We start from the raw sequence: 17836 nt of genomic DNA, 5'->3' as shown, positions 1-17836 counted from the left end.
GGCACAATGTTCTACTGACGGTTAGATTTTTGGAAAGGTATCGTCTTATGGCTACTTCTTTTGTTGTAGTTTCTGGTTATGAATCGTTAATTTATTTGCTGTTGTAACCAAACCACGTCGGACTATGTGCTTCTTTCATTCCATGATTGAAAGTGTTCAAAGTAACTTAACAAGATGTGGAGAATAGCGGAAATCCAGCAGCTGATGGCGGTGAAGATTAGTGTGCATCTTTCGATCCTTTATATGTGAAGTGGCGTGAATGCAAGAATATTCAGAAAACTTGCAGTTGACGATGGTTGTATTGTGTGTTGGAGTTAGTCGTTTTATGTGGTGACGAATTCTAAAGGAAAAACTTAGCTTCCAGGGTAACTCGTATTTGGCGTAAATTTGTAGTACCGGCTGAAGACCCTCTATGCCGTCGTTTTGAACGCGATTTTTCTAGTACATTTTCACCTATTCATTTAAACAAGTGTGGAACACTCGTGTGTGTGTGTTACTAAATGTTACTTGCGTTAAAAACCGTTATTGGAAACATAATTACGAGTTCATGACACGCCTATGTCAAGTGAATGTGTGAACCCTAGTCACCTGCATACTGAAAATACTTTTCCTTGGTTTTGTTTACACGTTTTTGTGTGTTGTACATTTGTGAATGAAATTAGTATGCGTGTGAGTTCTTTTGTATGCAGTTATGCATGAACTACTACGGGCTGAAGCGAAGTTCATAAACGAAGGTTAATGAAAGGTGTTAACTTAATTTCGTAACAGGGAAGATAAACAACCAACATGTCTTCAGGCACGTTTGTGGATAGGATAGATCCCTTTGCTAAGCGATCTTTGAAGAAAAAGCCGAAGAAGTCGCAGGGGTCATCAAGATATCGGAATTCGGCTGATGTTGAGTTGCAAGTTCTTCCTATGCTCAAAGGTATGCAAATTATTTCTATGTAGTTGTGTATTCATTAGGATATACTCGAGTAATATTTTTGAATTGAAACAGTGCAGTTTTGCAAACTGGTTTATCGAACGATCACTGCAATATAGCGTCTAGACTTTACATCTAAATACGTTTTATGTATTCTATCGGTCCTTTTTTACGTTAGGGGATATTCAAAGTTTTGTGACTTAATTTTAACTGTTGAATGAGTTAATAGTATTGTCTGCAATTGCCTGGAAAATGTCTGTTAAATATCAGTAGAACCTTCCACCTCTACTTGTTAAACATACGAGGTGGGAAATAATTTGTTCTTCATTGAGAGTTTGAAACTGTTGCGTTTTAATGTCCTACGCCCATTTTAAATGGATTGAACAATCGATCATCCAATTTTCGTAAGAACTGCCGGCTTTGACCCGGTCACGTAATTCAAGATGGCGCTGGTCTTCACAGTATGAGATATTTTATTCAATTATAGTAGTTCATTTATTCACGATTCATGAACTTAAGCTTTTGGTGTTTAAGTGTTTCGAAAAATAAAACAATTAGTGGCTTGGAATTCCTTCATTCTTACCGCTTTCACTGGAAGCTTTTATTAGTGCCTCATGTAGGTACTTGCCAGCAATAATGGCATTCCATAACCGCTGAAATGTTTCTATTTTTAGCGTGCTTGCATTGACACCAGTTGTCAGCTTTGCTTCATAGTTTTAAACTTGCGGCAATTGCTATGCTGTAGTTTCATTCCAAAAATATGTATTTCCACATTGAATTAATTGTCTGCAGTCCATCCCATGTGCCAGAATTATAATCAAGTGAGCATTGGCGTTCTGGAGAATTCTTCAAAGTCTGCGTTGTTTTTTCATGGTCGATCTAATATTTTGTTATTTATATGGATAGAAATCTATCATGGATCACATTTACAAGTTATTTATACAATTCAATGTGGAGAGGTGTGTGATCTTACTTGTGTAACGCATGTGCTATGGATAACAGTCATAGGATCAGTATTCACTTTCTACCGTATTAATGTCATCGCAGCACAAATATCAATTTTTAGTATTATCATTTGTGTTAACCCCTACGGTTTGGAAGAGGAATTGATATCTTTTGAACTCAACCCGATCGAAAGCTTCGTAGTAATAATCTGTTAAAGGAGTTGGGTACCGTTTGAGCCATTCCATTATTACGGATTATTTTTCTTTTAGGCCGTCGATTTGTGTGACATACGTGAAAATAGGATCTTCCAATTAAGTCCCGATGAGTTTTATTTTCAGTTTTTAATTTGCTAAAATTTACTTATTTCGATCGTCGAAATAAGTCAATACGTTTCATATCAAGTATAAATTTTAGTCAATATATGTCACCAACTATCCGTATTATCTACTCATATCCACTTATCTCCTCATTGAAAACGCAAAATAGGTAATTGAGAAAGGGATATATTTCTTAGGCATCTAGCACGAAGAGCAGTTCTCTTTGCTCACTAGTGATGGTATTCCTTCGTTCGTCATAGCAGCGATGATCGTAGTTTGATGCTAACCTAACACATTGTTTGATATTGGCAACTACATTAAAGTAAGCCATGCAAATTCGCATAAGAGCGAATTGAGAAGAACCCCAATGTGGGATAGGTGCAGGTGAGTCCTAGAGAGAGAGAAAAACGTGTTAGTAATCAGGGAATATTTTTGGAAAGTGTTTTAGCGTTAGTACCAAAGGTATGCAATGGTGCAGATCCCATTGCTGTCCTCGTATTTGCCGCATGTTTTCAGCGTGAAAAAGGTAATATGAAAAGCGGCCACGATGGACTGGTTCTCGGTCGTGTGCGGGGAAGGCAAAAGGCGACGAGAGGACCCGTTGGAAGACTACGGTTCATTGCTTTCCTGGGAATTTCCCCGCGGGAGCCGCTGGGTGATGTCTGTCTGTTACTTGTAGAACGTTTCGCCTCTGCTTCGTACTCTCGTCACAACAAATGGCTATGCTCCAGTACCAGTCGGTGGCCAGCCATCATCCCTGACACATGGTAATGGGAAAAAATCTTGGTATTTCGTGAAATTATTGTGGACTGTAGTAGGAAGAACTGCTTATTAAACTAATTTAATATGAATGACCAATGTTGTTATTTTTTTAACTCGCAGCTTTCAATATGTGTTTTGCAAGATGTTCAATAATTATGCGTCATGTCTGTGTTGGTGTGTACTTCTTGCAAGGAGTAATTTCTTGTTGTTAATCGTGTGGGCCTGTTGAAATGAATGGCTGCGTACCCCTGAATGCAATCATTAGCTACTTGTTTGAGTGAGAAATCTACGGTGGTTATATTCCCCGTAGTAGAAATAATTTTTTCAATAACATAAGGCAACTGCTAATATTCTCCTGTATGATCACTACCAAGAAAGTGTATTTCCTGAATATTAGCAATGAGAAACGCGCAAAGGTGCCATGGTACTGATAACTTTCATATCATAGGTTAAAATGGTCAAAGGCTGCAATGCTACTTTGAAAAGTACGTGTAAAAAAAGAAAAATACTTATTACTTTGGACAACCAATTTTTATATATTTCGACATTATCTCATTTTAGGCTTATACATTTCGCCAATGGTTTTCCGTTTAATCGATCCCTTCGTAATAATGCCATTGGTCCAACTCAGCAAAATAGTCATTTGTGTCAGCGGTCACTTTCCCATTCGAATGAGAGTAATCACTTTCCCTCGTGTCATTTCTTCACAATGAGGAACGTGCTGCAGTGGTTGGGATGGATCTAAGGGAGGGAGGGAGGGAGCCCAATCTGAAGAGGGGACTCCCTTTTACTCCGCGTCCACGACCGCAGCTGGTGCGTCGACGTGATGGAAAAGGGAGATTGCCCTGTGGGTATGTTTTCAGAGAGTCCACTAACAATGCATAATAATATGCACCGGTGGCAGTTAAGCCCTTTTTCAAATAGTCAATGGCGATCATTCGTTGCGAGTCGAAGTACTGAGTCGCCATAACCTAGCTCAAGGAACGGCCATCGCATTGTTTGATGCCACCTTTCCTCTGGATGCCAATCATGGTTTCAGGCATGTAACAGTGTGTCCGTCCGCATTGACGAAACGATGCCTAATGCCCTGCGTATTTCATCTAAGCGCCTGCAAACCGACCTTGGAACATGTCACACCATTTCGTTTCTGGTCCACTGTGAGCAATCGTGGCACCCATCTTGCGGGTGGCTCTCTCATGTCCAACGCTGTTCGTATTTTAAATCTCACGCACCTGCTCTCATCTTTCATCCATCACCATGCAAAGGGTTTTACCAATGATTTCTGGGCAAATGTCCGCCACAGGACCGTCAGCGTCACCTGTGCTCCAATTGCCACTGTGAAAATTTTGTAACGTTTCCTTTAGAAGGCTCAGATTCACCGTAGCTTTTAATAAGTACCTCGTTAGATTCCCGAGGGGGATTAGCCGTTCACAAGACATTGTTTGATCCTTTCACGAGAAACTCATCGGTCCATTTTTTTTAAATCACGCGATGTGCTCGATTCAAAAGAACGCTAAACAAAAGAGTGGTTTTGGTCTCATCTGGCTGAAACGGAGTGCGTTCCCTCGAAAGATGCTACTACTTACTGAAACTAACTTCGATATTCAACACTGGTGCCATCTTTCCGACTTTCCACTGACTTTTCAAACAACGCTCGTAGGTCTCCAGAATTGCAAGCTAGGTAGTCTCTCTGCGTCATAAGTGGTATTTTAATTTAGGTGGGTCATCAACTTTGTAAAAGTATTTTTACTACTTCTTATCTTCCCCAGAATTCCTATGTGACGGGGGCGTTTGTTGAAATATTTCGGCATGTGAATTTAGAAGTGACCGTCGTATTAAATCTATGGTACGATGTAGTGAATGGTGTGCGAAGTGTGCGCCAAACCATGAAAAACATTTTTATCCCCCGAAGCCAGGAATCGGAAATCGTCTTCAATCGCTGGCCACCTTGTCCGGTAGTGCAATCTATCTTGACGTCAGTCGGTAGCCGCCGCATTGAACGGTGCCCCCTCCATTCGTTGCCCATCGTAAACCGTTTGCTGCTTCTCAGTTTACCGATTGGAAGATCTTCGGCATATTTTTGTCCCGATGCTGTCGTCATGTCGAAATGGAACCGGTTCAGGATATTTTTTGGGGCCATCTAAAAATATTTCATCCTGCAGAAGGCGTATTATTTAATGCAGCACGCGGGGAAATTATTAATAATCTTAGCTCATCGTCGGAATTACCGCGTGTGTTTTTCATGTTCGCCGAATGTGGCCGGAAGCACGGATGCGAATCTCGTTACCTCATTCGCCAGAGGAAAGTTTTTGCCCGTTTCCCCGCGTTTACTCATATTTATTTACTCTCGTAGGTAATTGACCTTTAAACCGCGTGCGGGCACCCCCTTCCTTTGCCTTCGCACAATCGATTGCCGAGGATGTCGTCCGTCGGATGGGCTCCTAATTTTCTATTTTAAATTTGGACCTATTTGACGTCATGGCCATATCATCATCGCCTTCTATTATTCTATCACGTCCAAATGTGAATCGCGCGCCCTCTTTCGGACGAGCGGGTCGTTGGGTCGTGGAGGGACACGTCGCCGCCTCATATGTGTGCGGGACACGGGAGAGCGGCTCGCCCCGACTGGTAGTGGAGCAGCATCGATCTCTCGCCCCCGCATCTTTCTTCTTCCCCTCCCACCTTGATCCCCCTCCCACTTTGATCCTCCTCCCCACCCGTGCTTTATTCTTTTCCCAGAGCAGATTACGGCCCGTTATAGGAATTTTTATCTCCTCCCTCTGCGGAAGTCTTTCAAGAGTGTGATTGGGGGAGTCTCGCCCCTCCCTCCTTGCTTCTGCGGTCTGCGCTCCTAATCCGACGTCCCTCGTGTCTCATGATCCCCTCTCACCGTCTTTCTTTCGCGTGGGATGATGGCTTTAGCGCTCGGCATTTCGCCTCTCGCTCCGTCCTCCGAAGGAATGGAACCCCGTTTAATTGGTGTCGGAGGTGAACGGCGTTCGTGGTCGCGTATTCGGGTGCGCGCCAGTCGGAGAGGGCGGAGGGGTGCTGGCTCTCCCGTTCGAGCTGTGGGCGTAGCGTGCCGGGAAGTGGGGGGAGGGGATGGTGGTGGTCTCGTGGCCTCTCTCTTTCCCCCGCCCTCCTTCGCCGTGCGCGCGCGCGCTACGGGCGATAGGAGGACGCGGCTGCGCCTTCCGCGTGGGTCCACGCCGAGTGATGTGGTGCACAGCGTGGGCCGCCGAGTGTGTGCGTGCGCGCCACATCGAAGCCTCCACCCGGAGAGAGGGGAGACTGGCGCGCGCGCGCCCACCGCCCCCTCTCTTTCTCTCATCTTGGGTTGGGCTCCGGAGTAGGGGCCTCGCGGCGACCCGCGCCGTGTGGTTATTGATCCACCCCTACCCACATCCCCCCCCTTTGCCCCCTCCGTCCCTCCCTCCTCCCGATGACGCCCTCGCCTCCTTCAATCCAAGCCGTTCTCGTGTCATCGGCGGCATTCATCCCTCTTCCACACGCACGCGTCACAGTTTCGGGTTGCCCGGCGATCCCTCCCTCGGGGTGCCCTTTTCACCTTGGTTTTGGCGTCGTGTTCGCCCTGGGGTCATGATGACCCTCTCCGACGAGTGATCTGCGATGGATTCCGCACGCTTTCGCAGCAATTGCTTCCGCGTTGCTCACCTGTCCACGCCCGGCGTTTCGGTTGGAGGGTTAATGTTGTCGTTCATGCTTTCCTCGGCCATGATCCCGCGTCCCTTCGCCATTACGATGGGCGCTGTAGCTCCATCGTCATCGGCGGTGCTTCACATGTTTCCAAAGCAATCATTCGGCTGTGGAGACTTGATTGACTGCCTGAATTTCTGTGTTTTCTATGTATTCATTTCCCTACGGTCGGCCCAAGAGTAGGAGAGTTCGTTTTGCAACAGGCCGTGGTTGTTATTTTTCGGCCCGTTCGTTCGTCTAAATGATTATTTGCCATTGTATTTTCTGTGAATGGTTCGTATTTATCGTCCTACGAACACCTCCGCCGCCCGACTGTAGACAGTTCTGAGCTCGCAAACTTGAACTTGATCTCAATATTCTCGCTCGGCAACAAAAATGAAATCTGCTCATCAATGATTCTCGTTTGAAATTCTCTTCATGATACCGGTCGGTCGATCTAGAACGCGGTTTCGAGTCATTTAGTGGCGACGTCGTGGTGGCCTCCCACCTTCAATTTCGCAGTGTGTCCGCCGTTGGCGCGGCGTGGCCGGAAGGGAGCGCCCTCTGGCCGGTGGGGAATAGGTGGTGCCGACCACGTGCGCTCCCGCCCGCAGGCGCGAACTCATTTCGGCTAGCCCCCCCCCCACCTCTCTTCATGGTCGCCCGTTTCGTGTACCCACCGGCTTCCTCGCCTGGAGTGGTGCGGGGTCGCCTTCGCTCGAGTGGGGAAGGGAAAGTAGGCAGGCGCGCATCCCTTTTGCAACTGCGGGGTCCAAGCCCCCCACCCTCGGCCGTGACCGGGGTTAACGGTGCTGGCTCCGCCGGGTTTCCCTTACCGCCCTTTGTTCTCGAAATTCATGTGGGCTTGGTTTACTTCTCCACGCCCGCCCGCCCAGTTCGTTCTGCGGGGATGTAGGATGGGTAAAGTTAAATGGACGAAAGGGAGAACGTAGCGGGTGTTGGGGTGTTTGTATATTCTATTTTCCAGCGCCCTGCAAGCCACCACTAGGGTGTGTGGCAGGGGGTGGTCATACTACCTTGATCAAAAATTTCCCGGAATTTATTCAGAAAATTAAAAATACAAGTTTATTCATCTAAATCTATATTGTCCCCTTCAAAGTAATCCCCATCGACTGCAACACACTTATGCCAGCGCTTGATCCAATCCTCGAAACATTTTTTATATTCGGTTTTCGGTATGTCCATCAGTGCTTCCTGCGATTTTTCCATTACTTCCTCTCGGCTGCTAAAACGCGTTCCCCGTAATGGTTTTTTAACTCGATTGAACAGAAAGAAGTCACAGGGAGCCAAATCAGGTGAATTCGGTGGCTGTTGGATGGTATTTGTTGCATTTTTTGTCAAAAAATTACGAATAATGATAGCACTGTGCGACGGTGCGTTATCATGGTGCAAAATCCACGAGTTTTCTGCCCACATTTCTGGTCTCTTTCGGCGAATTGCTTCACGCAAACGTCTCATAACGCCCAAATAATACTCTTTGTTTACTGTCTGGCCTTCTGGCAAAAATTCATGATGCACTACACCGTTGTAATCCATGAAAACCGTCAGCATTGCCTTCTTTTTTGACTGAAAACGACGTGGTTTTTTTGGTCTCGGCTCATTTGGTGAACGCCATTCACTTGCCTGATGTCTGGATTGCGTGTCGTACTCATAAACCCACGTCTCGTCTCCAGTAATGATCCTTTTGATGAATGTGGGATCGGATTCAGCCTCGCAAATCATGTCTTTTGCGACGTCAACACGGTCTCTTTTTTGCATGAAATTGAGGTCTTTTGGCACCAACCTTGCTGCTACACGACGGAAACCCAAATCATTAACCACAATGTCTTGGGCGGATCCATAGGCAATGTTCAAGTCCTCCGCTATTTCTCTGATGGTTAATTTGCGGTTATTGACCAACATTTCTTTTACTTTATCAATTTTTTCACCGACTTTCGATGTCGATGGTCTGCCACTGCGTTCATCATCTTCGATTGACTCACGACCACTTCTGAACCGCTCGTGCCACTGGTAAACGACCGTTTTTTTTAGAGAATCGTTGCCGAAACACTTTTCCAACATTTCCAACGTCCGTGCGCCACTAAATCCGTTTTTTACGCAAAATTTAATACAAGTTCGTTGTTGCAAATTTAAATCCATTTCTGAAATTGTAAAAAATCGCCAACACACACAGAGATAGATGTACTCTTGGCTACGTAACTTTTGCAAATGTCAAGTTATGACACTAAGATTTAAAGGGAATATCAACAACAGATGTACCAATTTAACAAAAAAAACGGAACTCAAATCGGAACGATGGGAGCGGCACACGGTGGTTATTCCGGGAACTTTTTGATCAAGGTAGTATGCCAGACTAATTTTGTCCCGAACATGACCATACCGCGCTCGGATAATTTTATCCTGATTCCCTATCGTTCGTGGGAAAAATGACATCTTTAATCTGTTCTGCCCTTGATCTCTCTAATTTTATTGGCATGGTCTCTCCTACCGTAATAAGATCATATTTTTTTTAATTTAAGAATTTATCGTTGCAATTAGGTATTTGTCCTGGTGGAATTGGTCAAGACTGATCAATGATCACTCTTACATTGAACATTCTTACATTCACGCACAAGAAAAACAGATAGGGATAATATATTCTTACGTAGAATGACACTTCCACATCACATGCAAACAAACTTCGACGTCGCATAAAAAATGCCGTCGACATACAAACAATTTAATAAGTACAATAGTATCAATGAAGTTTATCACCCATTGGCTGCTTTACATTTATTCTTAAAACTCATAAAATTGGATGGAAAGGGCTCAAACATACCTCCAGGCAGCTGGTTGCAATCATTAATAGTTCAATTTAAAGAAGAGGATTTTTTCTAATTTGTGTTTGCGTTCTTATTTTTATTTTAAAACTGTGGTCGTTTTTCCCTTAAAGTTTGGTTTTTCTATCTCTTTCCATAAATCTTCCCACGCTTCGTCATTTTTAACAATTCTATAAATCGCGCCTAACCCTAACGTCTTTTTCTTCAATTTTTCAAACTTCGGTATATCCAACATTTCTGTGACACTATCTGTTCTTTTGTACCTTCTTGCATGTCATGTACATATATTGCTGCCTTTCTTTGAACGTTTTCTATCATATTAATATGCCCCACCTCATATGGATCCCATACTATGGACGAGTATTCTAGGGTAGGGCTAACCAGTACTAATATGCTTTTCCTTTTGTGGCTACGCTTCTTCCTTTTAAGATTTCCCATTTCCCAATGCAATACTTCAAATGCTTTCCGTGTCAAATAATCTATTTGGACTCCCCGCCCAAGATCCTTATTTAAGTAAATGCCTAAATATTTGCAATGACTGCTACATGGGATTCTTTCTCCAAAGAGGGTGTTAATGTCCTTTTCTGCATTCTTTTTATTTGAAAAATGTATATGCGTACTCTTAATAAAATTAATACCCATATTATTATTTGTATCCATGTCACCAAATCCCGGCGGTGTTGAATATTTTTCAGAGGTATCTCGATCCCTACTTGAGGTGCTTTGTGGAGGGCACTTTGAGTGAGTACGCCGTCCGTCGGGTGGGACGTTAAGCTGCGGACCCCTTGGCGCCTTTCTTTAAAAGTAGGCTAATGGCGACGCCGGGTTTCTCTCCACCCTTCATCCTTTCCTGTCCATCCCCTATGGCGCAAATGACCTCAGCAGTCGGTCGCCTCCCCTAAAAATACTACTACTACTACCACCCAGTCACCAAGGCGATCGATGTTATTTTGTAGTATTACGCGGTCATTTACATGCTCTATCCGTCTGTATACAATGCAGTCATCAGCAAAGAGTCTTATTTGGGAATGTAAATTGTTTGATAGATCGTTTACGTAAATTAGGAAGAGTAATGGCCCTAGAACACTACCTTGTGGAACTCTTGCTAAAACGCTCGCCTCATTTGAAAATGCCTCCCCTAATTTTACTTTTTGAATTCTGCCTGTAAGAAAATTTTTTATCCATTGTTTTAACCTCAAGTCCAATGGTAACGGCTCCAACTTTGACAATAATTTATCGTGAGGCACTCGGTCGAAAGCTGCCGAAAAATCGATTACTCCATCAACCTTCCATCCTTTCCTCCATCTATTGCGTCGCCGATATGTTGGCTAAATGCCATAAGCTGCGTGTCACACACAAGTATCCCGTTCTACACCCATGTTGGTGTTTGAATAGCCATCTATCTCTGGTCCACCATTCCCGAATGTAGTCAGCGATTTTTTTCCATTATTTTGCAAACATCTGAGGTTATGCTTACCGGTCTATGATTGTCGGCTATTGTTTTATCCCCTTTCTTGAAAATTGGTGTAATATTTGCTTTTTTCCAATCATTAGGCAAGGCATTATTATTTCAAGTTACTTTCAATAGATGACTGAGGTACAAAGCTATTGCGGTATCACCCAGTGATAGAATGTCAATTGATATATTATCCGGTCCCAATGACTTAATTTTCCTCATCCTCCTTATTTTTTCACAAAATCCTCCACGGTAATACCGTTTGTCGAGGGAAGTGAGCTATTTGGTGCTGTTACCTTGATGAAGTTCTCCTGTTCCCCCGATGAAGATGGGAGTAGCAATACATTCGTTATTCACGGAAGCAGTATTTTGGGGTGCTGGGGGAGTGAGAGAAGTTACGGGGAAAAAACGAAATCTATTACGGAAACAAATTCATCCTGTTTGCATTCTGTGGTTCTCTGTGTTAGTTTCATGGCATCACGCGTCCTCCTTTTTCTGAAACCAAAGCGATGGAAAATTATTCTGGCTGAATGGTACGAATTAACTGAAAAACTCTTCTGTGTTCATATTTCCGTAGACCCTTGAGTAGTTAATCTACCAAAAAAATGTAATTCATCAGAAGAGTATTGGGGAAATGTGGTGAAAAGTGGTTAGGCCTCATGTAGAATATGTATGCTGCTAATACTATATGGGATCCTCATGAGGTTGGATTGATGGCCGAATTTGTATCGCGTGCAGCGGAGAGGAGCTAGATGAGCAGAAAGTCGGTATGATAAACGTAGTGGCGTATCGAAGGAGCGGAGTTCCGCCGCGTTAGGCGAGGCTCCCAGGTGAAGTATGGTGTCCGTATGTTTTCCGAATCCTGCCTCGAGGGTTGGATGGATTACCTTTAACGATAAAGGACCCTTCCCTTACGGGCCCTCTCGGGACCTTGCACTTCGCCGTAGGCCTCTCCCAACTTCCTCCGCCACCCTCTCCGGCTAGCGCTCCCCCACCCCCGAGTGTTTTGTCGCAAGGGGGCGGGTGCTTGCGGACCCGTGATTATCGGAATGTCCGGTGGTGCATGTGTGGTAATTTTTGTGTCATGGCGAAAAGAAATGTCGCCGGATTGTATCAAAATTCTCGCATCTTTGTCAGAAGACAAAGACGGTTGCTTCGTGTGCACTGCGCATAAATATTACCCTATTAATTTTTATGGACATATTTGCTCTTCGTTTCAAATTTCAGCATACTTCACGCTGCAATATGTAACACATTCGTGATCTTTGAGGGGTTCCGAGGAAGATAATCTTTCCAAGTAATTGTTTAAACTTTACAGCCATATGCGCTCTTTGCAGCATTGTATTCCAGTGCAATCTTTCTCTGACTTTCAAGGTACTGCTTTCACACGGATAATGTAAATGCCGTACAATATGCCTCGTATGATATCTTCAAACCGCTGGATGTGGTGGAAGTAGGCGTGAGTTCATCCCCCTTCTTAATGCGTATTAACTGGAGCGTCATTGACGTCGAGTGATGGATTAGCTTTTCCTTAGAAATGCAGTCTGTCAGTGATGGAAAAGTCGTGGTTTATGAAACGTCATATCCATGTAATTTATTACTAAACCACCACCGACAATCACAGTTTTCAATATGCAGGTCGGTTTGATTGGGGGTGGAGCTCACTGAGTAGTAAGCCCTACATGGCGAGTGAAATTCACGCATTAGCAGAGTAGTATTGGGGGGGGGGGCGCAGTTCCTTGTATCCTGTGCCGCTTGTGGTTTCCCGGGAAAATCTGGCGCCCGGAAAACACACGGATTGGTTATTACTAAGGCCAAATGTAATTACTTCTCAGCGGTGTCACAACGGCCTGCCCCGGTGGCGGCGGGGTTACGTCCTCGTCTTCTAACTCAAGAGGTCGCGGGTTTGATTCCCGTCTAGGTGGGTTTTTATCCATCTAGGGCTTGGGTGTTTGTATGCAATTGTTTCTCTTGTTATATCCTTGGTGAAAGTCTGATGTAAAGGCCAAATTGCTGTTTTCGGATTAATGCGAAGGAAGTAAATAGAATGCTCGTGTTCTTCGTTAATCAGAGGAAGAACATGAGATTGTTCACAATGACCTCGGGGCCGATCTGCTCCCAAAGACCCGCCGAATTGTATCGACGACGACAAGGAGACAATATGCCTGGTGCAGTCAGTTTATCAACTCGTCGCTATCCATTGGCGTCGCTCCGATTCCTCTAATTTGCCTGGGGCGGTCTTCGAAGTTCTAGAATTAAAATTTCACCAGGATTTAAGTTTGTGAAATGGAATCGGAATCTTCTCAGGTATAAGTGCTCGGGAAGGACGATTGAAATACTGCCAGCTTAATTTCCCACGGCTTGAATGGTGCGCAAGTGCGCCCCGCGTGTCGCTGCTTTCGCACACACGCCAAGTACCTGCTTTGACATGTGCTGTGCCGTAGTAGGGTGAAACGCGTTGCATTATTCCATGTATTGTGCTATTCGCGCCGTTTATGTGCAATAATATGATTACCTCCCGAATAAGTCGGTAATCGTCTGTCCTTTCACCGGGAGATGCATTGAGAGTGCCGCTCGCAATCGGCCGACCATGTATTCCCTGGAATTAAATTTTCCGTGGGTTGTACCATACACCCTTGTACGATAGTGTTATCTGACTCGGGTTTTGTTGTCATGTTCGAGGCGCCCGAATGGACCGGTGCGAAGGCATAATGATTGTTGCCCTCGCGCTGCCCCTGCCCGGGGGATAAGTCAAGGTCAGCGTGGAAAAGTGGACCGAAACGTCGCGACGTTGGCTTTTAGCGTGGTGCCCACGCTTCGTCTTGGCAGCGTCGGCGGGTGGTCTCCTATTGGGTGGCAAAAACTGCTCCTGCTGTGCTGACATTCTCGGTCACTTCTCACGGCTTCCAATTCATTTCTTCTGGAATTCACTTCCGGACTCCCGTGCTTGCTTATATTATGCTATGTGCATTGTTTTTAAAGGTAATTATATTGCAAATAGTCATTTTATGACTTTCGTAAAAATGCATGATAATGTAAACGCAGAAGTACCGTAATTAACTCAGCGTGTCCCGTATGTTGGTAGTAGGTGGTTTTCTCAACTGCTAATATATTTTAGGAAAATGTCGGATCTCTACTGCAGCAAGTTTTTTTTTGCAAGATATTTTTCTCTTTAGATAGATATATTTTTTTTGCAAGATATTTTTCTCTTTAGATAGATATTTTAGCGCCCTACAAGCCACCGCTAGGGTGTGTGGCAATCGTTGTGACACCTAAAGTTGTCAGGATGTATAGATATACTTCTAAAGCTAGTTATCACGGGAAACATTTTAACTATCAAGTCGACAATTAATGGTAATATGCAAGACAACGCAATGTGGTGTGGCAGCGGTGGTGTCCGGTGCCCAATTGGTGTCGTCGGGCGTTGCCGAGTGTCGAATGGTTTGTTCGCCACAGAGGTGTACAGGGGCCTCTAGTGTCGATGCACAACAATTCTTCGCTGATTAATGTTCGTCATGGCCCTCGTATGTGGGAGATGAATGAGAAAAGTAACACGTGCGACCGTCGTGAATCCAAGGGATTTCCTCTTGTTTGAAGAAATTTGAGCTGCATGCATTCTTTCAAATTGCGAGAGAGTGTTATTCCATGGAACGGGCGTCGTGCGACAGCAATTGATAGGAAGTTTGCATCGTATGGGAATCTTCGCGAACTTCTGGAGTATCTCAACTTAATATGGAGAATTTTGCAGTTAATGAGTCAATCAGTCGACGTAATCCACGTGGTGTGAAAATGACACCTCCATCTCCGCAATACCCGGTTGATTACTCGGGATGAATAATGTAAAATACATAGACCATACTTTCTCCATGCGAAGAGTGAAAAAAATTCGTTGCGTTGCCTGCAATATGACCAAGTCTTAAACTTGTGGAATTGTCTCTCTAATCACATTACCAAAATGTCATAACGACGTTAGTCCTTTGCGCAGATTTACAAGCATATCCACGGAGAATGTCAGATGACCCTGGGAAACCCCAGGCGACGTATGAGGAAATACGGAACTGCTGCCCCCCCCCATTTAATGCGCTGTAAATTGTAAATTTCGTGCGTCGTCTACGCCCTGGTTAGAGGCGGGCTCCTCCCTCTCATCCACGTCAAACCAACCCTCTGGTTGATGTCTGTGGTGTGTTATTATGTCTGCGAAATAAGCCCATCAGTCTGAGTAGCCGGCTTCATCCCCACGGCCAATCAATATCCCGAGACGGGTTTGGCGCAGCCCTCCACCTCTTCCTTTCATCCGACACCCTCTCCTCTCACACTTTCGCACGCATTTCTCCCCGCCCTCCCCTGGCCAATTCCGACGACGGCGGTATAACCCTTCGCAGGGCTTTCCTTGCCCTTCGCCGCCCTTACCAAGAGGATCTTTCTCGTTTCAAACCGCTATCTGTTTGAAGAGGTACATCAATCCCCCCCTACCCACTAACTCTTTACACTCGCCTTTACCGTTTTTATGCGTCGCTTTTTTAAAACAATTTTAACAAGTGATTAACCGCTTATATCCATGGTCCTTGTATCCCGCAACATCGCCTTTCCTTTCCAAAGCAATTATGCAATTTCTTCCGCGTACCCTTTCTCATTTACTTACCGAACAGATGGTCCCTTTATCCCCTAAAGATATTGCAGATTTTGTCCATTGACGCCTTTTGTACCTATTTCATTCTGCAGTATACAGAACGATATTGTTGTATGTCTTAAGCACTGTGATTCTTAAATTTCACCTGAATTCCCGTGCCTTGAAATAGACGTATGATTAGCACATGTTTGTTGAGAGCTTAGTTTACAACCATGGGTTAAACGATGCGCAGATCCGGAGAGTGGGTTTTCCGGCACCTGAACATTGTACTAGCAATACCATCTCCGCCCGCAGCATTCCCTGTATCACTTGTCACCCGCTCCCCTCCTCATTCGCCTTTCCTCTTCTTCCTCCGCTGTCACCTATTTTCATAGCAGGTTCCCCACGAAGTTGGATTGATTGCAGAATTAGATCGCGTGCAGCGTAGAGGAGCCAGATTTGTAAAACGTTGTCATGACCAATTGAGTAGCGTGTCGAAATTATTGAAGGAGTTAGGTTGGCACTCACTCACGGAGCGCAGGTTAAATTATATATTGAATCTCTTGCATAAATTGGAAGGTCTCTTTAGCAACGATGTTGAATATGTTTTATTACCACCATCTCGCTACAGTAGGAGAGATCAATGAAATTAGAGAGATTAAGTGCAGAAGAGATGCGATACGGGATCCCACGCACGATAGGGGATCAGAATAACATTGTTCGCCCGCGGTTAGAGGGGGGGGAATATTCTGGTCAGTATTAGTCTGATGCGTTTTCACCTCCAGCCACACACCCTAGCGGTGGCCTGCAGAGTACAAAAAATGCGACTACCACATAAATAACACGGTTTCTGGCGAAACATGCTGGTAATCCTCCATGATAAGAGAAGGCACTCTGCTTTTCCGCAATATTTTTATTACGACCTAGGTTTCGTTACAGCCTTGAAATATGGCCTGAAGATTTTACGCTGTAACGAAACCAAGGTCTTAGTAAAAATATTCGATGTGGGAAAGGAGAGTGTCTTCTTTCATTACAAATACAGCATCGATTTTCATACCAGTCGTAGTGATGTTAATCCTATCATATGTTTATTGAATTACGCGATTGATATACTATTGCAAGTTTAATATTCATATCTTATCCGATCGATAGGTAATACAGTAGCAGTCAGATTTCCTGTAATAGCGTTACATTCCAAATGAACGTTTTCCCGGTAGACAGTGGCTTAGCTGGATGCTGTCGAGAGAGGGGACAATCTGCTGACTTTTTCTGGGAAGTTCGACGCCCGTGGTCCATACGTTTGCAAGTGCAAATGCCTAGGGTGGAGCGTAATGTCTGGAGTGTGTGATGTGTACTATTTTACAGTCCGTTTCATTTTGTACATGAATCATGTCGTGGAGAATCCTAGTTGGAAGAGCAATGTGCAAATTTTAATCTCCTAGCCGGCGGAAGTAAGTGTGTGTGTGTGGCAATGGGTGTCAGTTATATCACTATCCGTCGTCGGAATAATTTGGTTTTTTAAAGTATGTATTAACCATTTTGTCCTGGAGGACAATTATTGTTGTTGACGAATGGTGAGTGGGGTAATGATACATGTGTGGTTTTGGCTACATGTGGCGTGAATTAAATGCTTCCTTCGATTAGAACACTCTCTATGAAAAATATTTGTAAGGTACGTGAAACAGCGTACTGGTCGAATCAAGAGAAATACCCAACCGCCCGTCCCGAAGTAAAACCATTTTAATCCCTCGATGCAAGTATTGCATTGGGCATGCATTGCATGGTTTGTATCAAAAGTATCGTGAGAAGTTTCGTAAAAATAGATTTGTTTCAGGTATTGCTACAATGCCTCAAAATTCTTCCAAGTACATCCCTTGAGAGCGTGGACACACTTTTGCCAGAGCGGCCTTTCCACGACTCGAAGGCTCCCTGGGAGGCGGAGGATTCCGGAAGGTCCCTTAGGGTACGCGTGGAAGCTTCTTTGACGGCACTTAGGGTCCCATGGTGGTGCCCTTAGAGGGAGGATTTCGCTAGTGGGAATAGGAAATAGTCTGCGGGTGCCAAGTTTGGACTGTGAGTGGGTTGGGGAATCGTCGCGTTGATGTTGCAGAAGGTCTTCCAGGAGGTCTTCGCAAGCAGACCATAGACTCGCGAGCTCCTGGTCGTCCGTCAAGACCTTCGGGTGGACGAGTTTAGCCCAGATCAATTGCATCGCTAAATATTCAGTCATGTTGGTTTGTCAACATTCATCTTACATCAATGTCAATACGAGCTGCGATCATGCTCACA

General features: G+C 44.7%; 1 protein-coding gene across 1 annotated transcript in view; it reads left to right on the top strand.

Moving 5' to 3' along the window:
• The window catches only part of wdb (serine/threonine-protein phosphatase regulatory subunit widerborst), a 154142-nt gene continuing 136306 nt past the window's right edge, over positions 1-17836 (top strand). Inside the window, exon 1 of the mRNA XM_071597538.1 lies at positions 1-925. Within this exon, the coding sequence (XP_071453639.1) occupies positions 787-925 (139 nt within the window). The 5' untranslated portion in view covers positions 1-786. The remainder of the gene's footprint in view (positions 926-17836) is intronic.

The sequence above is a fragment of the Hetaerina americana genome, unplaced genomic scaffold (assembly GCF_022747635.1).
Source record: "Hetaerina americana unplaced genomic scaffold, ioHetAmer1.1.p SCAF_9, whole genome shotgun sequence".
In the NCBI taxonomy this organism is placed as follows: Eukaryota; Metazoa; Arthropoda; class Insecta; order Odonata; family Calopterygidae; genus Hetaerina; species Hetaerina americana.
Note: the sequence above shows the minus strand (reverse complement) of the source record. Positions and strands in the feature narration are given on the sequence as shown.